General features: G+C 37.5%; 3 protein-coding genes across 3 annotated transcripts; 2 read left to right on the plus strand and 1 right to left on the minus strand.

Moving 5' to 3' along the window:
* Positions 1-4369: 4369 nt before the first annotated feature.
* LOC110733404 (pentatricopeptide repeat-containing protein At1g06143) lies at positions 4370-7782 on the plus strand. Its single transcript, XM_021913449.1, has 2 exons — positions 4370-6646; positions 7110-7782. The coding sequence occupies exon 1, from the start codon at positions 4415-4417 to the stop codon at positions 6140-6142; it is 1728 nt and encodes a 575-aa protein (XP_021769141.1). The 5' UTR covers positions 4370-4414; the 3' UTR covers positions 6143-6646; positions 7110-7782.
* A 139-nt stretch (positions 7783-7921) lies between these two features.
* On the plus strand, positions 7922-9230 carry LOC110733405. The gene has a single exon (XM_021913450.1). The coding sequence runs from the start codon at positions 8026-8028 to the stop codon at positions 8908-8910; it is 885 nt and encodes a 294-aa protein (XP_021769142.1). The 5' UTR covers positions 7922-8025; the 3' UTR covers positions 8911-9230.
* A 5986-nt stretch (positions 9231-15216) lies between these two features.
* LOC110733406 (uncharacterized acetyltransferase At3g50280-like) lies at positions 15217-17661 on the minus strand. The gene has a single exon (XM_021913451.1). The coding sequence runs from the start codon at positions 16969-16971 to the stop codon at positions 15496-15498; it is 1476 nt and encodes a 491-aa protein (XP_021769143.1). The 5' UTR covers positions 16972-17661; the 3' UTR covers positions 15217-15495.
* Between the last annotated feature and the right edge of the window lie 8399 nt (positions 17662-26060).

Below are 26060 nucleotides of genomic sequence, written 5' to 3' on the forward strand. Positions count from 1 at the left end.
TCCTTTAACTTTGGATGGCTCAGCATCCTTCTTCTCAGAAGAGTCAATTATTATGACCTCTTCTTCTTCAGGGGTGAGGACGAAGGCCTCAACCTCTCTTGCAATGTCTGCCGTGAAACCCTCAGCACTGGGCACCACGGCATCCTCATTCTTGTGCTCAGCAGCACTCTCTTGAACTTCTTCTTGGACCCCTCCCTTAGGTTCGGGAGTTTTCTGATCCACCTCCATCTCGGGAGGTGGCGGAGGGGTCTTTGGAGGTGATTGAGGTGGTGGCCGGGGAACCCTCTGCGATCCATTGCCTTCCTCGGGTTCCCTTATTTCGACGCCGATGGTCATCGGCCTCCGCTGAAAGTCATGCGGGCCGATGATGGCCATTCTTCGTCGCCTTTTCTGAAGCGGCTACTCGTCCATGTCTGAGTCTGAAGACTCTTCTTGTATCTGGTCTTCGGGACGAGCAGGGGCTTTCCCTTCTCTATGTCTATTACTCTCTTCGGACTGTAAAAGGCAGGGGGGAGGAAGAATGTGAGTAAAAAAAAAAAACAGAAACAGACAAAACTAAGTCTAAAAGCTCACCGAGGTCTTCAGCAAAGCCTCGTCTTCTTCAGCTGCCCTAGCTGTAGCTTCTTCTTCAGCAGCCCTGGAGGACCCTTCTCCTCCTTCACAAGCTTCGATAACCCGTGCAACCTCTTCGGCCGTACGGGCAGCTTCAGCTTCTTCGTCTAGCAGCTGAAGCCAGGGATCTCTCTTCTTCCACCAAGGCTTCTGCCTCTGATACAGAGCAACACCCTCAATTTGTAAATGGGAAGAGTCTAGATGAACTTCCCTATGCCTCGGTTCAGTGATAGAGGGGGCCCGATCAGTTACAACTCGTTCTCGGTTGACGCCAAGACGAGTGTAGTTAATGCCGACGTTGGTCTCGTCCCGCTCTGAAAAAGAAGAGGGAAAAGGTCAGTTCAGTTAGGTTGGCACAGCATAAAAGAGCGAAGTGAAAACGGAGGAAAAGAGATAAATAAAAGGCCTCGGCCCCAGCCGAAGAAGCTTACCATCCTTAAACTTTCGGCTGAGGCCGACAGCTGCCAACATGTTCTCTTGGAAGACATAATGCGTATCGGGGAGCCAAGTCTCCGGGATATGCTGCATTCAACCACTGCCCCCCCCCCCCCCCCGGTTCGGCAGCTTGCCGAAGATGTTCTGTTGATTAAGGTTCGGATCTGGGCCGTTATCTTCGGGGGACCTAAACTTCCCATGTCGGGATCAGGCTCAGCAAGATACTTGGGAGCGTTGAAGACGCAAGGGTGGCCCGGGTCCGTGGGTGCCCTAACCCAAATCCATTGACCTCTCCAGTCCTTGTCTGAAGAGTCGTTCGGCCACATGGTTAGGTACTGGGGCCGAGACTCAATCCGGTACCACCCAGAACCATGACTTCCGTGCCCACTTTGAATATTTGGCACTAGCCGATGAAGCTTTTTGAAGCAGTGCAGGTTCGGCACATACCTGAAGAACTTGCAGACCCATAAGTATGTCATCACCCTTCGGATGCTAGTAGGAGTTAGCTGACATAGGGAAATATTGTAATGGATCAGCAAGTCTCGGACGAATACGTCCAAAGGGAACCTCAGCCCATACTGAAGTTGTCTAGTGTACACCCCCACATACCCCGGGGGTGGACGATGGATTCTATCGGATGCCACGGGCATTCGGCACCAATACCCATCAGCTTCAAGGATGCCGTAATGCAACTCAATTTGTTCGGCAAACCGATACTGTTCGGCATTCTCCACCCACCATGAGTAGAGGCGGTTCTTTATCATGGCCGAAGCTACTTCGGCATCCTCCCACTCTGAAAACCCGGGTAGGATATCCCAAAGGACAGCGGGAACTTCATCGTCCCGCCCAGAAGCGCTCGGCCCCTCCGTTCTCTGAGGAGGAGCCGAGGAAATTGGAGTCGCCCTAATCCCTTCAGCAGGGTCAGACTCTGCTCTTTGTCCATTCCAGGTCCCAATCCTGTTCCTGGGATCGGGAATTGGCCTTGCTCTTCTTGGAGCACGGGCTCTACCCCTAACTCCTCTCGCCATTGATAATTTCGAAGAAAAAAGTCGAAAAAAAAGGGAAGGAGTTCAAATTCGAAGAAAAATAAACTAAAATCAAAGGAATTTACCTTAATCTGAAGCGAAAGTTGCCGATTTACGAATTGGTAGTGGCGAGTCTCAGTTTCTAAGCTTAATGCTCGGGGAATTTGCGAAGTTTTGATGCGGGTTCTTGGGTTCTCTCGAGAATTCTGGGTTTGTGTTGGTGAATAAGTGAGGAGAGATGACGCGCCTCTAATTATATCTCCAGAAATGGGAATACGGGGAGTCCGCGTTTCAATTTCTCTTAAATACCCCACTAAGTAACCGTTAAACACACGACCTTGCGATTAAACTGCCCATTATCCGTCCAACTTCCACAATTATCCGCCTTAACTGTTGTTATCTCATTAATTACGGCTTAATTACGGTTTAAATTCAAATTTTTGGATTAATTAAATCATTCACTTCCCTCCTTTTGTGATTAAATCAAACCCGACCCGTCATCCTTCCAAATCGGGTCTGGGGGGCAAGTTGTTTGGGTCCAATTTAGTCCAATTGGGCCTAGGCATTAAATGATCCAATTAAAAGCCCAAGGTCAAGGTTCATCTCTCCAATTGTGCTAAAGTCAAAGATCAGTCCTCAAGGCAAGCCAATTGGGCTAAGGCCCAACTTCTCCATGTATGCAGAGGTATAAAAGCCATCAATATTACATTTGTACATTCATTTAAGAAAAAAGCCTCAAGCAATTAATTCTCTTGCATAGTGTTCTCTTTCTACACACTGTACTGACTTTAGCATCGGAGGGGCCTTCCTCGGCAACACCCCCGAGGCTAGTTTACGTGTGTTTACTGTGCAGGAAACCTTCGGCCCAACATTACTTGGATCGAATCTAGTCTTCTCCACTTCATCGGACCTTCGACAAGGTCCCATTGTTTTCATCCGAAACAACATCTGTAATAAGGATTTTTATTATGGATATAATGTAAATCGCTTCAACCTAAAAACTACTCTGTAATCTGTAGTTGTTTAGATAAAACTTGAAGCATTTTTGGGTACTTAAGATGTATTTTAATTATTAATTAAAACTATATTTCCTCGTATAAGCCCTTTATATTGATTGACTCAAACCTAGAAGTATTTTTTTCATGGATTGTAAAAATGGTAATTGGATTATATACTTGTATGTAATTTTGTGTATGTTTAGATATATAACTCTTCCAAAAACGTTTGTTTGTTTAATTCAAGATGGTTTCCTGCTGGTGACACGTCGAGTTTACGATGGTGGATTGCGTAAAAACTTAAAATGCTACTTGTATGAAGATGCAAATGCAATTTAAACTATGAAGAAGCAACTTGCATGAATGAATCAAGAGAATGTATTAAGTAGCCCAAGTTATAAATTAAACTTGAATTGCATAGTATTGAATTTAATTTTCTCAACACTGATATTATTTGAACTTATTAACGTTGATCAAAATGTTTGATAATTAACTATTCCTAAATGAATTAAGTAAATCTAAATGTATAACAGAAGTTCGAGAAAGTTAAGTTTGTATATACCCTGATATAGGTTAATAGATGCTACACACTTCAAAATCCAATCAAACTAGTTACGAATTTAGTTTAATTAAGTCAAAATCAGGTGAATTAAACATACGACACACCATATAAGTGATAACAAGGTAAATGAAAATTAGAGTAGTTCTTGGTTGTATACTTTGAGCCTTTTCTTGAAAGCATGAAATGCATTCTTATTCATCACTTCCTTCAAGATTGAGTTTTCCCACAATTTTTGCTTTGTTATTGCTCCACGAATGATTTTTATGACTAGTGTATCCCATACATGAAAAAATAGTAATTTGATAAAAATATTATAATATATTCTAAAATATAAATTCTTATAAGTTTTCTCCATTTAACATAACCTATTGACCCAAAGTTTCTCACTTTTTTTTTTAATGTTAGTTAATGTAGTTCAAGTTATTACTTCGCGTGATTCTTTTTTTTTTTAGAAATTATATATTCTATTTACCCTATAATATTCCCTTAATTATTTGCTACCAGTATAATGTACTTCCTTTAAAAAAAAAAAAGTATAATGTACTAATGATGCAATTATTTTGAACAAACCAATGAAGTTTTTTGAAAGAAACTTATTTGAGATTAGGGCCTATTCACTCCAACTTAGTTTCACTTCATTTCACTTAAGTTCTTTTAACTCCTAATTTACTTCGATAAATGTAAACACGGTCTTAGTTTAATGATTTTGGCCAAGCTCTTGTTGGAGATAATGGGGATAATTTAGTTTCCGCCTTTTCCCTAATTCGAAAAAATCCGCGTACTTCATGGCGCTAATAGTCTGCCGGAAAGACATAGCTTACCTGAACCAATTCTTTCCGTCTAAATTTGCACAAACTATCAAATTTATACACACCGAAACTTTAGTAAGCCATCTTAAGAACTGCTCTAATTTCCCAGATCTACAATCCCTTCAAGCCTCAATGATCAAATCAGATAATATTAAAGATTGTTATGTAATGACCCAATTTATCAGCGTTTGTTCTTCCCTTAATCAGATAGATTATGCTAATTTAGCTGTTACCCAGATGAAATCTCCTAATGTTTTTGTGTATAATTCATTGATTAGAGGTGTAATTGATTGGGGAAGACCAATTCAAGCTTTGAAATTATACTTGAAAATGTTGAGAACTTCAATTTACCCAACTAGTTATACTTTATCGCCATTAATTAAGGCTTGTGGTCAAGCGTTTGATTTGAAAACTGGGGAATGTGTTCATTGTCATGCTTGGAAATTGGGGTTTGATGCTCATGTCTTTGTGTTGACTGCTTTGGTTGATTTTTATGGGAAACTTGGTAGGCTTGTTGAAGCACGGAAGGTGTTCGATGAAATGCCTGAGAGAGATACTTTTGCGTGGAGCACTATTGTCTCGGTTCATGCTCGGGGTGGAGATATGGCTTCTGCGAGGAACTTGTTTGATGGGATGCCTCAGAGGAATGCTACTGCCTGGAATACTATGATTGATGGGTACGCGAGGCTAGGGGATGTTGAGGCTGCGGAGTTGTTGTTTGATCAGATGTCTGAAAAGGATTTGGTTTCGTGGACTACTATGATCGCGTGTTATACTCAGAACAAAGAGTACAAAAAGGCGTTGGCTGCCTATGATGAGATGCTGAAGAATGGGATCTGCCCTGATAAGAGGACATTAGCAACAGTAGTTTCATGCTGTGCACATCTAGGAGCTCTTGATTTAGGAAGGAAGATTCATTTCTATATTGTACGAGAGGGGTTTTTACTCGATGTTTATATTGGGTCTGCGTTGGTAGACATGTATGCCAAGTGTGGGAAATTAGAAAGATCGCTTGTGATCTTTTTCAACTTAAGGGAGAAAAACCTCTATTGTTGGAATTCTATCATTGAAGGGCTTGCGGCTCATGGGTATGGAAAATTAGCGATTGCTATGTTTGATAAAATGTTAGAGGAGATTGTTAAACCTAATGGGGTAACTTTTATTAGTGTTCTTAGTGCATGCACTCATGCAGGGCTAGTCGAAGAAGGTCGTGAGATATTCCAAAGCATGATTAATGATTTTCAAATTTGTCCAGAGCTAAAGCATTATGGCTGTATGGTTGATCTACTATGCAAAGCTAAGTTGCTCGAAGATGCATTAGAACTGATTAAAAGTATGAAAATTGAACCAAATTCAGTTATCTGGGGTGCTCTATTAAGTGGCTCTAAGCTATGTCAGAACTTAGAGATTGCTGAACTAGCCGTCAGTAAGCTAATGGAGTTGGAGCCTGATAACTGTGGTTACTATAGCCTGCTACTTAGCATGTATGCTGAAGCAAGTAGGTGGAGTGAGGTTAAAAAAATCAGGGCTATTATGAGGGAACAAGGGATAGAGAAAAGTTTTCCTGGATCTAGTTGGATTGAACTGGAAAATGAATTGCATCAGTTTGTTGCTGCTGATAAATCTCACCCTGCATCCAATGAGATATGTATTTTGCTTGATGAATTGTATAGACAGCTGAAGCCTGCATCTGTATCTATCTGAAAATGACCGAGTGATTATATGATCAAATTTGCGTATAATTCATTGCAAAAAATCCTCTTGAGAGTACCACATGCCATGATAGAGTGAACTCTGCTAGAGTAAGAGTTTCAGCACATTCGGCTAGAGTAAACTCTTATACACAGCTGATTTTGGGTCTGCAGTTTATGCAGAACGATTAGAAATACCAACATACACCTCACAACTACAAACCTTGTAAATTCTTGAGTGTAAACTCATTTTTGAGAATGGTAGCTTTGGGAATTTGAGTCAATAATTGTTAACTAGAACAAAGAGAGAGATGGCTGTTTGGTTAAAAAAAAAATCCTATGAATGTTGTCTGAGTATTCAAGCACTGATTGTACTTTGTCTTCAGATTTGAGTTTGATAGCTATGCTGGAAAATGGACGAACTAAATTTGACAAGGAAAGTGCAAATCATGCCGCCACCCAGAGTATTCCACATATTATCAAAAAGTTGGAAGAGTTGGTGTCCAGTACAGGGAAGGTAACTCTTGTTAAATTGGTGTATCTCTTCTCTCATGCAAAGAGTATTGCAGCATAAAATACAAGTATACAACAACAATGGATGTATAGACATCTCTCTCATACTTACCTTGCTTTATTCATCATTCTATTTCAATTCTAAGTTTGAACACTTCGAAGCCATAGTGCTCATGAAATCATTCCTGCACATTACCACAATTTTCCTTGTTTGGAGTTCAATAACTTTTTGACTACGTTGAAAGAAAATGCTGAAATGTTAGCTGTTGCCTTGATTGTATAATAACAATTGTTATGACAGTATGAAATTTTGTGATACAACTATACGTGGTCATGCTTGTTTGGGACTTGGGAGCTTCCCCTAAACCCATGCTTATTACTCATGTCATATTTGCAGGCTCACTCTACTTTTCTTCTATGAATGTATTTTTTTGCTAGTAACATGTTTCGTGCCTACTTTGTTGCAGGTTCACTTTGGTTAAGGCCTGTTAGAAGTAGGAGTTCCTGTATGTGTGTGGCGTTTTCTTTGCTGCAAAGATCTGGTTCAAACATCAATACCTACAAAATACAAATAGCTTGACAAGAATTGGCATATGGGTAAGCTTTTGCTGGGACAAATTGCTTTCTTGCTCCCTTATATTAAAGATTTGAAAAATGCAAATGTATATGCTGCTTGCTGTTAATTATGGCACTAAACTGTCTGCATGTGTTGTGCTTTAGTCTCTACTCATGATTTATACTATTAGTAGTTGTAATGCCTAATACCCCTACTGGATAATACTTCAATACTATATTGGTAATTGGATCCCAATTTATTCCCAAAAGGAAACTCTGGTAGTAGAGCTGTAGATGGTGGCTTGGTTGCCGTGGTTGGTTTGAAGCATTTATTGGCTTCTGGTGCTTAGTAGGTCGGTCACTACAACTTATCGTTATCTTCTCAAACTTGATTGCTGATTAATTTCAACTTAAAACATATCGTACTCTAATTACTATTTAGAGTACAAACTCAAGTCTTTTGTCTCAAAAATTCAGATTAGTCGGAGTCTAATCGACCTATTAGGACTTCCGGGCAAGGTAACCTAAAGAAAACCACACATCAACTTATGCTCAATTTCAGACGCTAAGCAAAATTAGCCTAGGGCTTGGCATTTAGCCATGTGTTCAAACCTAATTCAGTACTTCAGTAAATAGCAACCCATGAGAAGCAATTACTAATAACCGTCGATCAAAAGATAAAGTATCGATCAACATCCAAAATAACAGGGGCACGATCGTCAACTTCCCCTAAAAAATCTTCCCCTTTATCCAAAAACAAACACTCCAAACACCACCCTTGACCCCATCCCACGTCACTTTCTCTCTCCTCCAAAAACCCCTCTTTGAATGGCGATGTCACGACCCTCCCAACCACCTCCGCCGCCGCAACAACCACCTCCGGCAGTCCGATTAAACCTCGAAATCACCATTATCTCCGGCAAACACCTCAAAAACGTCAACTGGAAAAACGGCGATCTCAAACCCTACGCCATTTTCTGGGTCGACCCGGATAACAAACTCACCACCAAATCGGATGATTCCGGTAATACTAAACCCGTTTGGAACCAGCGATTTCTCTTACCCATTACTTCCCCTCTTTCCGACGCTTTTCTCTCTCTTGAAATCTTCCATTCAAAAGCGTCGGAAACCCCTAAACCTTTTGTGGGGTCTCTTCAGGTTCGTCTTTCTACCCTATCCGAACCCGATAACCCGAATATCATTCGGACTTACAACGTTCTCCGACCTTCCGGCCGCCCCGATGGGAAGATCCGATTGAAGCTCGCGATAAAGGAGCAAGCTTTACCTCAGCAACCTCAACCTCATAGTGGGTTGGAGTATGATTACCAAACTACCCCTCATCCTGGGTATTATTACTCTTCTGCCCCTCCTTATCCGTACAGTGGCTCCAGGTCAGCATCCCCTGCTCCACCGCCGCCTCCTACGGCGTTTCCGTACTCTATGGGATACTACTCAGGGTACTTCCCTCAAAGTGGGGTCAGGTCTTATGGGGCACCGTCTGCTCCGGTTGATTACAGTCCTTATGAGCAGAGGACGAGGACAAGTGGAGGTTTCGGGCCCGGTACAGGGTTAGCTGTTGGTGCGGTTGCTGGGGCGCTTGGTGGGATGGCATTGGATGAAGGGTTTAAGTATGAACAAGAGAAGATTGCTGAGAGGGTTGATGAGAATTATCTGCCAAAAGATGATTTTAGTGATTACCGTGGTGAATATTAGTGTGCAGGGATAGTTATGGCATGATGACTCTATACAGTTTGGGGGGTAAGCTTGCTTGTTGTTCATGGCCGTGTTTAATCAGCTGGTTATTGTGGTTCTATTGCTTTGATTATGTTTTATTAAATAGTTTGAAGGTCTTTGTGGAATAATTAAGTGTATATTGTACATAGTTCTACTTGACTTGTTTACGAATATAGACGCGTCTACATTCCGTAAATGGTAATGTTAACCATAAAATTCCTGTTTTTATGACTAAATACTCTTGAATGTATTACCAAGTTTCAGTCTTTCACATGTTATAAGAATTGATTGATGGATCATATGCTGTAGCACTGCCCCTATTAAAATGTATGTTGGATAATGATTTTTTTGTTGGCTGTGGAGAATGGTTGTGTTTTAAGAGTACAAGGATGCTTTGATTGCTCTCTCTGGCTCTTTAGGTATGGTGTAATTGGTTAAGCAAAGTGATGTGTTGGATTATAAATGTTGGTTAGGGCTAGTGGCTAGGTTAGGGTTATATACATAGGAGCTCAAGTTGATTTTTGTGTTTATCATGGGATTTGTCAAAACTCAAAAGTATTGAGTGATTAGTCAATTAACAAAATGATCATTGTGAAAATAATGTTCTAACCGCATTAGGATGGTTCTTATTAGCTTGTTCTCTTAATCGTCTCTTGGTGGACTGGTATTTGATGTTATGAAGCCTGTGTGTGCTATACTCTTCCTCTTGGTATGGATAAAATTCATGGGGCAAAAATTATTGCCTTATGTATGAGCTTCCAAGCAGTACTCCACTGCATCAGCATTGATAGGAAAGTTGATAAAGGAAAGGGACCTGTGCTATCAGGAGATGCTTTACTTTTGAAACTGGTCTGATCGAATCATTCTTGTGAGGGTGCAGTAGAAATTAAACCATGAAGGATATGTGTATTGGCTTTGTCTGGAGACAGATAGAAATGGACTTACTAGTGGCTTTTTTTTAAGTACAGAATTCAAGAGAGAACCTGCAGTATAGCTATGTACATGGGCTGTTTCAGTTGTTCCAAGGGAAGTAGAGAGTTAGTGGTGAAGTTGAACATGTGGTTTGTCTATGGTTGCTAGTGAATGTTTAACAAAATGCTCAACACCTGTTGAATGAAGGGCTTACATTTCTCTCATTTCTCGGGTTTGCCCCTTTTTCTTTATGTGTCCCACTTTCACTAGAGAATTTTAGCTCCTACATGTAGGCTAGTTATTTTTTTCCCCTTCCTCTTATTTACTACTCTATATCAGCTTTCATTTCTCTGCCCTCCCCATTGTTTCTTTTGTCGCAATATTCGCAACCTCTTGGTTCCTATCAACTAGCCTATACTTTGGTACCTATCTGTTGCTTTATCCTCCGGTAACTAAGGATGTATCTGTTGCAATATAACTGTGTGTTTTTCAAAAAGTTCTTTAAATTTTAATACGGAATATAAAACTATTTTCAATGTGTTAAGTTCTCTCAAGCACTGTCTAGTTGTTTTTAATCTGCTATTGATGATATTATGGACTTTGATTCTCAAAAGGTTCTATTAATTTTAATGCGGAATATAAAACTGTTATTTTCAGTGTGTCTTAAGTTCTCTCAAGCAGTGTCTAGTTGTTATTAATCTGCTATTGATGATATTATGGACTTTGATTCTCATTTGAAATATGAACTCTGCTTCGTGTGTTATAATATGAACTCTGATATTATGTACAATAGCTGATCTTGTCACGCCTATTTCAAGGTAGGGCTTTAATTGTGAAACTATCTTTTTCCCAAGGTAAGAGGTTTTTGTGAACTCTTGGATTTGGATATGCTTGTAACAAGGACCTTACAGCCAAGGCAATTAACAATGGAGCTACATCTTGAAGGCTGTTCTCTGCAGTTTCCTGCTTCCTTTTCACAGTGAGTGTATAGAAATCTTTTTTGGAGTGATGTTTGAAGTGTTTAGCAAAGAATTGACCTAGTGGGCCACAACAGAGTCCTTTGTGCATGGGTAAGAGGGCAATGCTCAAAAGGTGATTTAGACTAAGCATAGGTTTATCACTTATTAGAGTTGTATAATAATGGTAGGAAGGACCAAGTGTGGATTCAAAACGTGAAGAAACTGTAGATAGAGACTTCTGTGCAGCGTTTCCATTGCCCTTTGACAAGAGGGTGATTAAATGATGTTAAGATGGACCAAGATTGGGGATGAGATTTTCCACACCTTAACTTCTGCCTACCTCTACATATGCTGAAGACCTTTTCAACTTACTGGACGGCCTGTGATAGGTGTAGTCTGTTTGGTTTGTGATCTTTTAGCTTGTGTCCTTACCTTTTCTTTCTTAAAGGTAGGGGGGCCACTGGGCCGGTGGGAGCTAGTTATAGTGTCTTATCAGGCGGTATTTTGAGGACTCATGAAGGGATATTAGTGGTCTTGGGGACTTATAAGTAGCAACTAGCAAGGGACCATTTTGGATCATGAGATTTGATTTTGTACCTCTGTTATAATATTGGAGTTTCTCAGTTTCCACCAGTAAAGTTGTCATCAATATAAACAAAACAAGCACATCTATGAATGTATAGAATTAAAAGTACTGCATTCAAATTATAAATTTGGTTTGAAGAATTTGTTTTCAATTGTCACATTTGTGGATTACCTTTCTTAAAGGAAATAAACTCTTTTCACTATTGGAAAACTATTTTCCATCCTTGTACAAATCAACGTAGAAAAATGGAGTAGAAAACTGATTTCCTTACTAGTCGAAATAGATGTGAAATAAGTTTAACTCGGTGATAAACCCTAGCAGCCCTCAATGACTGAATTGCTATCTAGCCTACACTCAGGGTAAGATCTGTAACAATGAACTACTTTACACTATGTTCATGGTTACATGCATTGGCGATTAGTGTTTTTTTTTTTTTTTTTTTTTTTTTGACGGGGCGATTAGTTGATTACACATGGGGTTTGCACATTGAACTTTTGAGACACTTAACTAGTCTTGAAACTAATGAATCTTATCTGAATCTGAACTGTTTTTCGTTCATTTCATTGTTTTTATTCTTTCTTTCAGTAGTATTTATGGACAAATTACCAGAGGACATGCATAATTTTCTCTCCTCACACCAAATGGTTGGAGTGTGGAGGTTTGCAGCTTGGTTTTGTTCATTGCTGAGATGTCTGAATTGGCCTCTTATCAGTCTTATCTGTGAACTGAAACTGTTGTTAGAAACAGAATTTCGTAGCTTTGTTGCATTGATTTTCCCTGTCGCTCTCCTAACAGGGAGTGACTTTGGAACATCCTGAACCGAAATGGTTATACATACATGCATGTCTGTTACACATGGCACAAAATCAGTGTGATATGGAGAAGGTTCGACTTTTGGGTTGTCGAATATATGCATGAAGACATATACTAAAGGAAATCGTTATGCTAGTTGTAATGCTTGGTTCTGCCTTGGATTGTGCCTTGTCTGTTTTTTCTGATTAGTGATGAGATGTCGAAACAGAATGCCGAGTTCCTGGCAAAGCGACTCGAGGAAATGATATCAGAAATGTACCTTGTTTTGTGGTGTTTGGATCATTCTTCTTGGAAAATCTATGTTATAATAGGATTGTACATGATATTTGAGGAATCTTCAAAAGGTGGTGCAATTTAATATGGACTATGTGAATTATAGATTTCTGTCGAAACTATGTGCTTCTAGGATGTTTATACTCCAATAACAGATAGGACCATTGCTTCCTAGTGACCCCCTTGTTCGGATTTCTTAGAAATTTCGAAACCACTATTTTCAACTTTTAATGTGTGTGATAATATCATTTTCAAATTTTTAAGATTTATTTTGACACCCAAAATCCCAAAGTTCTAAATGTGGACACTCTTGTCCCAACATTTTTATCTTTGGAACTACTCTTATGGCAATCTTGCGTAATCGAAGTCTCTCTCTGGAGTTACATGAAGGGGTACGTTACACAAATATCCGAGATTTGTTAAACAATCCAATCTCGACTGGAAAATTATCCCTAATATCTTGTATGGTTATGGTGGTACATATTTTTTCAGCTTATTCGGTACTCTTATATATACATCTAATTATTAGGATAATCAATCATAATAACTAAAGTATAGTAGTATATTATATGTTTATATGTTTGTCATTCTTCTTCCACTAAGGAGGAATATGAGATATTCTTTTATGTGTTGATACCGAATTTGTGAGATTTTTGTTTTAATACTGGAATTGTGAACAATGAAGCCTCAATAATTGTTTTGGTAGGAAAATATCTGTGAATAGTTAGTTTTTTAATGCAAAGCGCAATAATTATCTGTTAAATGGCATTGGCTTATCATGCCTTTCAAAGTTTCAATCAACCACTTTCGTCAGCGTATTGTAAAAGAAAGAAACTATGTTGTGAACTAAAATTATGATATGGTCTGAATGTCTGATGACTATTTATTGCTGAAGAGTAAAATCATTTTTTTTTTCAACTTAAGGAAAAAAAAACACTTTGATGACTCAAAAAATTAATAAGGTGATGATAATCATGAATTTGGATATTATCTTGTTTTGATAATCCTAAGTTGAGTTTAGGAGGACCCATGTTCAACTAAGGTTGTCGGAATTAGAGGCCCTTTTGCAAGGTACTCCATAGTTTTTACTTCATTTGTTTGTAATTGTAATTTCGTTTTCAATACCATGAAAAAGATATCTGTAATTTCGTTTTCAATACCATGAAAAAGATATCACCAATTATCGTTGACTCTAGTTTCAAGTCTTAGTGCTACCTTTTTTCTAAATATAATTATCAATATGACCTTATTTTCTGCATTTTTTTTTATTTTATTAAATTGAAGAATGTCGAATAATTGGTTAATCTACTACTTCGAATTAAAGGTAATAGTCTTTACTATCTTTTCATAAAATAAAATTATAAAGTTTTATATGTGGTTGGCCGTACCGTGCAATCAATCATTAATTTTTTTTTTTTTTTAATTCCTTCTTCTCTCTCTTCTTTTCTTGTTCTCCGGTTAGCCCAACTAAACCCACCTTGACCGAGGCGGCGGGAGGCAGAGAAGTTATAGGTGGTAGCTAGGGAGGGAGCTACTCGTACTCCGTTGTCGGAAAACAAGTTCGGGTTTTTAAGGTTAAATTCAGCAATCTAGAGTTTCATGGTCGAATTTGGCCTTTTTAGCCATATTTGAAGTGAAATTAGAAGTCATTGTTAATTTTTAAGGCATTTGTTCGGTTTATTTTTCTTTTAATGATTTTTATTTTTTTTAAGATTGGGGGTTCGGGTTGGATCTGGGTTTGTTGGTTTTTTTTTAAAAGGTTTGGTTGTGGGTTTGGTTGGATCTGGGCGTGGTTGCTGGTGGTACTAGAGTTGGTGGTGGCATGGTATTTGTTCGATTTGGGGGTGGTTGCTGGTGGTACGGGAGTTGGTGGCATGGGACAGTGGATACGGGAGTGATTGCTGGTCGTGGTTGCTGCTGGCGTGGAGTTTAAGAGTGGTGTAGGATTAGGGGTTACTAAGTCGAAGGGGTTACTTGGTCAGAGATTACTAAATCGGTCATGGTTTACTAGGTCGGAAGGGTTACTCGGTTGAAGGGTTACTTGGTCGGTTAGGGCTACTAGGTCGATAAGGGGTACTCGATCGATTAGGAGTTACGAAGTCGAAGGACTTACTTGTGTGTTAGCTGGCCACACCATACGCAAAACCTGCCAAAATAAAATACTCCGTATTAGATTTATCTAATATTTATAGTCTGTTGAGTCCACTAATCTAACTTTTCAATTCCCGAACATCTAATACATTCGAAATTTCGAAATTAATAAGTTAGTGACGAGTGAGCCTCTAATGTTTTTTCCCTTTTTCTTTTAATGGAGGAAGGTATAGATACTTGATTTGGAGTGACAGTGTGGCAATTTGCACTCCCTTGACTCCCTCCATTATCTATATTCTAATTTCTAATGTTGTCACCATTATTAATTCTCCCACATCTTGTTTACAAAATTTAAGTTGGCAAATAATCAGATTCTACCTCATTATCCTTAACATAGAGCATCTGACAGACTAAACCTATCATTTTTAGTGTTAATAGCCACGTGTTTTTTTTAATATAAAAAGTGGAATTATTTCTCACATTGTTTATGTCATGATTATATGATTGATGTAATTGACCTTGACATATACAGATTTTGGTCCTTTGTCAAACAGTTTCACACACCTCCATTATCTTGGCATAAATACTCAATCAATTTAAAAAGTCAACTTTGTCTAATCACATAAAATTTGATTAATCAAACACTCTGGATTTCAAATGAAATATATTTTTACTTCTATAATATAAGAATTAAGGTAAAAAGTAAGATTACAATTAGAATTAGAATTAGAATTATGGCACAATAGAAGGTTAAGATAGAAGAACATAAAATAAGGGGAAAAAGAAATATGAAAAAGGCCGCTTTCTCTCATTATCTCACCCACCCATTTACCCGATGACCCGACAAACACCACGGGTTGACCCTTCAGGGTCATCAATCAAATTTACAACCCAACAACACCATTCAATTTCAATTTCTCCATTTAGGGCCTAACAACTAGTTACAAATTGCATAAACTCCGGGTCGGATTCAAGACCCGCCATCGTCTCGGGTGATAAAACCACCTCAAGGTCAACACTCCCTCCACCTTCTCGACCCGGGAAAGCGGATATCTTCCCATCGAATTTATTAGCCCGCCCGCTTCTCACCGCCACGGGTCTTCCCCACCCGAAGTCATTATCGTACATCGGGAATCGGGGCGAACTACCCATTGTAATCATCGCCCCATCAAAATTACCCAAAGGAAAAGTCCTGGGGTTACTCTCCCATTCAGAAACGTACTTCCTAACGGTGTCGTTTCCATGATCCTTCACGTTTTTATTCAGCTGCTCCGCGGCCCACCGTAGATCATTGGACAACACATCATCAACCAAAGCAACGGTTGGGATGCTCTGAATCGCGTTTCCGAAGTAAAGTGGGTCCAACTTCGGCTCTAATCTATGACGGCAATTAACGGCCATCCTAAACGTCGTCGTTTTATCAGGATTTAGTTTTCTCGCGCGAGTAACACACCTCCATAGAAGCGCGGAGAGAGATTGAAAAGACGAGATCTCAACCGCCATTGATTCCGTTTCGGTCAAGCTCTGAGGTTTCGAAACGGCAACCGCGTTTCGTAACCAATTCTCGATTTTCGACGCCATTTTTCCGTCTTTGTTGTTATTCCATGGATCGTTGCTCTGTTTTCCGAGCATTTCCACGGCGGAATTCGACAATTTCCGGTGATTCACCTTCGATTTCAACAACAAAATTGCTTCTCTGCTAAAACTGAAAATTCTCTCTCTTAAAGGCTCCTTCTCATTGAAAGTAACCACCGGGCCACCTTCTGGAACCTTCAGAACCGCCGGCGAGATAATCACCGAATTCCGGCTAAAATCCGGCGACTTCGTGATTCTCTTGACTCCCCTACAAACCTCAGCAAAAGTATTGAAAAAATTCCAGAAAGAGGTTCCGTCAGTAACAGAGTGATTAACAGAGCAACCGATGAAAACACCGTCAGCAAGCTCCGTGAACTGAACCGCCAACAACGGCTGAAAATGGCCTTTGTAACTAACAGTCCGATCATAAGTAAAGAATTCCTTGACGACGTCAGGGACGTCGGTAGGAGAGAGAATGTCACGGATAAAGACACTCTTGGCGGTGGCGTGGATGAAGTCAATTCCGGAATCGTTGCAAGTAATATGAACGTAACCGAGGGAATTGGTCACAAACCGGCCGGCGAGGGCGGGAAAATGAGTTAAGGTAACAGCAAGGCCTTCCTTAAGGAGGGCAATCAAAGCGGTGGAAATGATCGGTGGTCGGGTGAATAGACCGCCTTTCTGAATGTAATGGCAGGAAAGCATAGGGAGGTCAGAGACTGAGAGTTTAAGGTCTTCTATGGTGGAAGGTTGGGAGGGGATAACAGTTGTTTTTGAAACTACTGTAACGGATGATGGAGAAGATGATGATTTTAATTCTGAGCAAGTCATTTTGTTTTTTCTTTTCGGAACCGGGAGACCGGTGGATTTCCAATAATTTTATTAAATCAAATCAAGTTCCGCCAAAGCGAGGATATGTGGAGGAGGGGGGGAGGGAGAGGAGGAGGGAGTGAGGAGTGATAAAAAATGGGGGGTGTGAAGAGTGGTATTTATAAGGAAGGTTGGGTTCGTAAATGATGCTGAGGTGGACAATGTGTTGTACTGTTATGCTCAGAGTTAAGGGAGCTGACTCTTTTAGTTAATTCTCTCTACATTTGACAGGTTTTCTCTCAATCATTTTGTTTTTTTTTTTTTTTTATTTTTTTTTTATTGTTGCTCTGACTATTTAGCGAATTTGCTGGACTATACTCTGATATTCCCTTCATTTGTTTAGAGTCAATGACTTAAGGCACTGGGAAATTAGGATGCATAAAAATCCATGGATTAATACGAGAGCGTAATGTTTGTTGGTAACTTGGTTGGGTTTAAAACTGTTTACTTGGAAATTTTGGTTTTTAAGTACTTTTATTTGGTTAATTAGTCGGTGAAAATAGTTCTTAAAAATGTTTTTTTTTTCTTCTTCTTTCTAGTACTAATTGAAGTCATATTTTCCTCCTTTTTCTTGCTCTCTTTCTATGCTCCCATTTTTCCATTCATGTTCTTCATGTCACTTCTATTTTGATTTTTTCTAATAGAAAAATATTTCCACAAAATCATTTCTAATTGAAAAGAGTTATTCTTTGAATCAAACGCAATCCTAGTTTCATTATACTCTTTTTAATTTGTTTCTTGTTAATTACAACATATGTCGAAATATTTGACATGGGCTATTTTATAGCATGAAGTATATATCTTGAAAAACTTTTTGTTACATGGATTGAAATGTTAGACTTTTATAAATTGTGGTTGTCACATGGATATGGAGGGATTGTGTAATAGAATTGAGATGGATTTATGTTTATATTTGTGCAATGAAAATCATGATAAAGTGAATTATGTCGAGGTTGAATTGGTGTGACAACTATAAAGTATAAACGGATAACAACCTTAGTATTTATGCATGTAACAACCTTAGTATTTTTGCATGTAACAACCATATTTCCTAATTTTCTGAATTTGAAACAACCATACCACACCTCTTGATGGCTTTGTAAGTTGCAACCTCCATTATTGTTGTTATTTTAAGAATTTATGCTTCTCATTTATGGCAGGAGTTACAAATTTTATTGTATCAAATTCGTTATACATGTGACTCAAAATTAAATTAGCTTTGTGTTTTACATATCTTGCAAACAAAATGACAATTATACATAATAGTGCTTAACTTTACAAGACATGCGATGTTATGTGAACACGTTCACCTTGTACAATTATAAAGACAAAAGACTAGACAGTGTTACTTACATGAATAAATAACACGTTTATCTCTTATACATACGATTTATAGAAAACTATACAAATAAATGAACACACCAAGAGTATGTATAACAAATTATGAGATCAAATTCATCGAAACCAGCAATATATGATAGTCATTTAGGGTCTATTCTGATTCACTGAACTGAATATTTTATAAAAGAGAGAAACTAGGAAAAGAACTAAACTAAACTGAAATGAAAATAAGCCGAAAAGAACGGACGAACATATTAGTGACTCTAGGCATGATAGTCAACCAAAAAATCCCCTCGATCAATCGGTCTTCATTGGAGAAAACAGAGGGTAGGTTTTATTGGACCAAATCAAAAATAAATGGCAACCTACTGAATTTCTTGGGATAAAGAGTTTCCTCTAACTCACCCGGCAAATCGCAGATATCCGCCATTCTTCTCAATTCCCAATTCAGTAATCCATGCAATCGAATCATTCATCTCACTCACGTGCTCTCTGCGTGTCTTACATCTTTTCCTTTCATTTTAACTCAAATCCTTAACTTTTTACCGTGTTGTGTACGCGCTCTTATCTTGTTTGTCTTAATCCACGGAGCTCCGACTATGGTTTGACCCGAATTACCTGGATAGTACGGGATCCAAGAGATATTAGTAATCCGTAGTCCGTATCATTTATTTTGGGAATTGTGAATATTATCAACTTTGATATTATGCATCTTATTAGATGGGACAAAAATCAATTACTAAGCGGATACTTTTCATATTTTTAACTTGTTTTTTTCAATTCATTTCAAGTTGTTGCTCATTTTGCGGCTTGCACTTTATAGTATACGGTGTAATATTAACTTATTTGTGTTATTTCGCAATTTTGGATCTATTGTCACTTATTTTGGGAAAAAAAAAATAAATTAATTAAAGATATGAAGTTTACTCGTACTAGTCACCGAGTTGAAAATGTAAATGAAGCTTGATTCACAATAAAAATTATGTCTAAAAGTAGATGCCTTGTCCATAATGGAGGGATAAAAGATTAACTTATTGAATATTAAATAATACAAAGTAGGAACATAAAATTATGAGCATAAATTTCAAAAATTATAGTATGGAGGGATAAATTTTTGTCAAATTATTTCCAAAAATATAATATGTACTTAAAAAAATCACAGGATCTTAGAGACTGTTCACTTCAGCTTAATTTCAGTTCAGTTCCAATCAATTCAGTTTAGTTCAGTTCAACTCTTAATTTTCTTCTCTCATAAAATATTCATTTCAGCTCGGTTCAGTTCAGTTCAGTTCAGTTTAACTCCGATCAGATTAGTTCAGCTCAGCTCAGCTCCAATCAGTTTAATTCTGTTTAATTCAGTTTAGTGTAGCTCAGTTCAGTTCAATTCAGTAAATGTGAACAGATCCTTAGAGATGAACATATTGAATTACAAATAATACAAAGTAGGAACATTGAGCGAACATAATATTTCTATATTTGAGCAGGTATGGTACAATAACAAAATAAAATTCACCACAATCATTAATGTGGTAATGAAACACTACATGAATTAGCCTAATATAGGTTTGTTTTTACCAACCTCTATAGGCACAGCCGCATAGCTAATTAATATTCAAGGGTTGATTATCTTTTAGCCCATAAGCCTAAATGACATTCTAGTGTGATAATTTTATTTGTTCCTTATATACCTAGGTATATAGCTACTATTATACATACGAAGTATATAGTTGGTTGACATTTGGCAAAGTCTTTGTCCATTCAACATTGTACAATTTCGTATTTTTGTAGCCCACTTTAATCCATAGCTCACAATTAATTTGACAAAAAAGACCCATACATACAAAGTAATCTTTAAATTTAGTTATTTGTGACATCGACTCTTAGGGCCTGTTCTGATTGACTGAAGTGAGCTGAATTGAACAAAATTTTCTTGAGTTGAACTGAACTGAACTGAATATTTTATAAGAGAAGGAAATTAGGAGCCGAACTGAATAGAACTTATTAGAGCTGAGCTGAATTGAACTGAACTTATTATAGTTGAAATGAACTGAACTAATAATCGTATCAGAACAAGCCCTTAATGTATGGAATGAATTTTTCTTACAAACATACAAAAGTTTTAAACTACAAACTCTAATTAAAACAAACTTTATTTGGTGAGCACAAACTCAATTTTAAATTGGTAAATTTAATCTAAGGGCTAGACAAGTTTGAATTGAATATCAAAGCTTCAATTCAGTGACTTAAACTACTTTCAATTCACATTTGTAAGACAATAAAACAATATAAAAGTACAAATATATCAAACTCCATTCAACAATTAAAGAAGAATGTACAAATAAAATCAAACTACATACTCTGTATCAAAAATAACAAACAAATTTAATCTTATGCAATGAATGTTTAATTTTGACAGAACATACATACGTAGTCGTACTAGTAAAAATGGGGGTAGCGCCGACTATTTACGTTCTGTATGTTGGCTGTCATTCTTCAAATCCCCATTAATTTTATAATATTGTTTGATAATCACATTTTATCTTAATACTCCTAACTGTCTCGTACTATAACATAAACTAACAATGGTCAAGTTGAGATGGTTTATTAAACTACGTTACATTATTACTAAATATAACAGCTTAATTAATTAGCTAACCTTAAGACTTGATTTACAAATCTTTTTGTCATGAAAAGTCGGTTAAGAGAATCTTTCTAAATGTAACCATAAAAACCGCCAATTCTGATATGTCGGCGTGACCATAATTATAGTAAGGGATACAGTAGTAGCAAGCAATCTAATAAGAATCATGTTGGAAATAACCAAATATTATGACATTAGTTTAATATTTGACTTATGGCTTTGATAGTACTATAAACTTTGGATTAATTTTATTTAATTAATAATTATAACATCTCAGGTTGTATGTTATGTGCCACTTGTATGCCAGTTCAATACAAGTAATGTCCTCCCTTTAATAACGGGATATTAAGTAATTTAAAAGAACAGTTCACTAATTGTTGGCAGCATTACACTATCACATACACTTAGGGGTGGGACTTTTCAAACCGAACCGTGAAACCGTCCGTTACCGAACCGAACCATCACGGACCGAACCGTTTATAACCCGCTAATTTTAAACCGAAAACCGAACTGAACCGTATAATGTCAAACCGAAACCGAACCAAACCAATTAATGTTAACCCGTTACGAACCGTAAACCAATAACAAACCAAACCGTTTATAAACCGAAACCGTTTGAACCGATTAATGTTAACCCGCTAACTGTTTAAACCGAACCGTTTATAAACCGAAACCGTTTAAACCGTAGGAAAAAACCGTTTAAATCGAACCATTTACAACCCGCTAACCGTTTAAACCGAACTGTTATAACCCATTAAACCGTTTAAACCGAACTATTTTCAAACCGCAACCCGTTTAAACCGATCCGATTACAAACTATTTAAACCGAACCGTTTACAACCCGTTCCATTCAAATTGAACTATTTACAGCCTTTAACAATTTGTTAGAATTCCACGAAATATATTTGATGTTTAATGTAATTTAACATTACAATTTTTTTTACATATAATTATTGATTTAAATTTGTAAATTTTTTTGCTATTATAAATTTAAAATTATATTCTTGTATAACTAAATTAGGAGTTATAAATTAAATAAAAAAATGAAAAAATTTGGCCACCCACCCAATCCAACCACCCTCCACCCACCCACCACTGTAACCCACCCTAACACCACCCCCGCCGTCACCCCAGACCCACCCTAACACACTACCCCCCACCCACCACTGTTACCGTAACCCACCCCCACCCCACCAACGTCAACCCAGACCCACCCTAACACCACCCCCGCACCCACCATAATTACCGTAACCCACCCCACCCCACCCCACCACCCACTGTAAATAAAAAAACCCAGACCCAAACCTTACCCCACCCCATCCACCACCGTCACCGTAAATAATAAAAACCCAGACCCATACCCCACCCCACCTACCACCATCACCGTAACGTACCCCACCCCACCCCCTTAACAAACCCCACCCCACCCCACCCACCACCGTCACTGTAAAAAAAAAAAAAAAAAAAAAAAAAAAACTGACCCAACCCAACCACACCCACCACCGTCACCGTAACACACCCCACCCCACCCCATACAAAAAAATCGAAAAAAAACCCAAACCCACCGTAACCCCACCCCACCCACCCCCACGAAACCCAACATCCTCGAAACCCCCCAACTCACTCTAATTGCTCACCTACCATAAAACTCCCTCCCTCCCTCGAAAAATCCTCCCTCCCCACCCACCCGAACCCAGTCTAACCGTCGCCGCACCCACCCTAACTCGGCCCCCTCCGTTGCCCACAACTTGAAAAAAAATTAAAAAGAAAAACAGAAAATAAAAAAAGGAAGAACGAAAACACCTTATATATTAATCTTGAATTTGGCCTCGAATTTGGTTTTAAAAGGCCAAATTCGATCATGAAACAACTAGATCAAGAGTTTCGTGGTCGAATTTGACCATAAAAACCGTCGTGCGTGGTGCCGGTGGACGGAGACGGAGAAACGAGATGGAAGAAAGGAGAACATAGACGGAAGAAGGGAGAAGAAGGAAGAAGAAGAAAGGACGAAGGAAGAGGAGATGAGAGAGAAAACGAGAGAGCAGTGAGCATATTAGCAGCCATGGCTTCAAAAAATTGATAATATTACAGAAGTGGATTAAGAAAACGAGAGAGAAATCAAAAAGAGTACTAAAGAGACGATGGTAAGAGTGATCTGATTGGTGGAAAAGAAAACACACGGATCGTGAATTGGAATGTGTGCGATGATAGGCCGTTAGATGACATGCAAATCAATGGCTAATATTTAATATAAGACGGTGACACGGATCATGGGATAATGGATTTGGATAGTATGTTTTTTTTTTATTCATATCTACATACTAATAAAAACACTACTGTACTCTTAACTTTATGTAACTTATAAATTGTAAGAAACACAAATGTTTGGAAATTGGAATTGATTCAATATGACAGATTTAATGTATATTAGTTATATGTATATCAGTATATGTAATAAATAATAATGTATGGTACGATTGGTATCATACTATCATTGGTATGTATAGATAATCGATAAATGTATCTGATTATTAAAACTTAAAACAGTTGATGATCGATCTAATTGATTACTTCTACTTCCCCACCCGTTTTCTTTAACTTGCAAGTTGCAACATATATATGTTGCAGCCTTGTAGGCACGTAATCTTAAAAGGTGATTAGAGAGGGTAAGACAACAAAGTAATTCAGCAATATAACTTTAACACCAAAATTATGGAATAGTTACAAACAATTGTCAATTATTACTTTATTAGACTAATGGGAAATTGAATAATCGTGATTTTAATTAAACATCCAAATATAGTTCCGTAACATTAAATTATTAGTTTATTACAATATCAATTATCGATTTATCGTATTCAAAGTACCAATTCATCAAATCATGGTTATGACGCGATCTTTAAAACAATTAAAACAAGAAGCTGATAGCCTGATAATATTTGATAATGAAACAATAATACATTAATACCTTATAAATTTGTAATAGACTAATATTTAATAAACAACAACAAGACTATAACCAAATTTGAAACATAAACATTAACATGATATAGAATGAATGAGAATTTCTGTAATTCTATATAATATGATATCTGAATCGATTTATCGTATTCAAAGTAGTAATTCATCAAAACATGGTCATGACACGATATCTAAAACAATCCAACAAGAAGCTGATAACCTAATAATATATATTTAATAATGAAACAATAATACATTAATACATTATAAATTTGTAATAGACTAATATGATAATATCGAATAAACAACAACAAGAGTATAACCAAACTTGAAACATAACATATTAACATGATATAGAATAATTGAATAAATGAAGATTTGTGTAATTCTATATAATTCGATGTCTGAAAATAAAGTGACGAAGTCCCAACTTTATATAAAACGAAAATAGCTAACCGGTCAAAAATCTCTTAAAACCCAATTTCTACTCGATCCATTATTTTTTTCACCAACCTATGCCGACCCGCTAATGAAATGGAAATACTAGTCCCAACTTGATATAAAACAAAACGCGCTAACTGGTCAAAACCACTTTTTAGAACTCGATTTCAACCCGATCCTATTTAACTGATTACCAAACTAACCCGAACGATTTTAGCACCAAACCGAGTATAAACCGAACCGATATGAATCGAACTAGCATTAACCCGGGTAAACCCGCCCTTGAACCGACCCATTTCAAAATAATCCGTTCCTGACCCGAACCGATATGAACCCGGACCGACGTTGACCCGGTAAATGAACCGATCCGTTTCAAACCGGTCAGATCATGACCCGAACCGTTTATAAACCGAACGGGCATTGACCCGGGTAAACCCGCCCCTGAACCGACCTGTTTCAAACCGACCCGATTATTAACCGAACCGTTTAAAAACCGAACCGGCATTGACCCGAGTAAATCCGCCCCTGAAGCGACCCATTTCTAACCGATCTGATTATGACCCGAACTGTTATAAACCGAACCGTTTATGACCCGAACCGAATTTAAATCGTACAAAAATAAACCGAAACCGAACCGACCTGTGACTAATCAAAACCGAACTGAACCGACCCGCCGTCTAAATGAAACCGTTTTAACCCGAACCGCTTCAAACCGAAACCGTTTCAAACTGAGGTCAAACCGAACTGCCAGACCGAAGTCCCACCCCTACATACACTAATTGAATATTTGTAATGCAACGCTGCACCAAATTTAAATCAGTTAGACAGCGGCAAAACTAGAGAAACACAAATTTAATAAGATAAGGAGCAAAATATAGAAGAGGTATGTGTAAGTTCAGTTAAAGTAAGTTTAGATAGATTAATCTTCAAAAATACGGAGTAAAAAAGTTTAGATAGATTAATAAGTTATTTTATGCCATTTGATTTTTCAATTTTAAAAGTTATAGTTATCTAAAGAAGGTTTAATTACGTACCTAAGCTAAGGCGGGAAAATTAATAATGACCTAGAATTAAATTTAGATCAGATTAAAAAAAAAAATCATATATTATTGATGAAGTTGTAAAAACATTTAAGAAACAATCAGAAATGGCTTTCTAAAAAAAATAAATCTAAAATGACAAATTTCAATGCCCAAACTATATTGAATCGTAATTAACTAATTATTCTAAATTATTTTTGCCTAGGTTTTTGTTTTTTTTTTGTTTTTTGTTTTTTTTGTTGAAATGTGTCTATAATAGCGTATGCGGGTACGTACCCAAGTGCAATTATATGTAAGACAGGTGCATCAAAGGGCTGGTAATTTTTAGCTCGCCTTATACAGTCCATACTTTTAAATGAGCATAAACATACCGTTAAGTGTACTTTGTAACTCTAGGTGCACCCGAATGTATCTTATTTTAAAATTTTCATCACAACATTAGTAAATATTCTAAACATCGAACTAATAAATGTGTATTAGAGTTTTTGAACAATAAGCTAATTATAAGGAGAGAGACAAAACACATTGTATACTCCAACATTTATAATACATGGTATACCTTCTTGTCAAGAAAAATAAAAAATAAAATAAAAAAAAACCAAACATTGTATACCTTTGATAATAAC

The sequence above is a fragment of the Chenopodium quinoa genome, unplaced genomic scaffold, assembly GCF_001683475.1.
Source record: "Chenopodium quinoa cultivar QQ74 unplaced genomic scaffold, ASM168347v1, whole genome shotgun sequence".
NCBI classification, from domain to species: domain Eukaryota; kingdom Viridiplantae; phylum Streptophyta; class Magnoliopsida; order Caryophyllales; family Amaranthaceae; genus Chenopodium; species Chenopodium quinoa.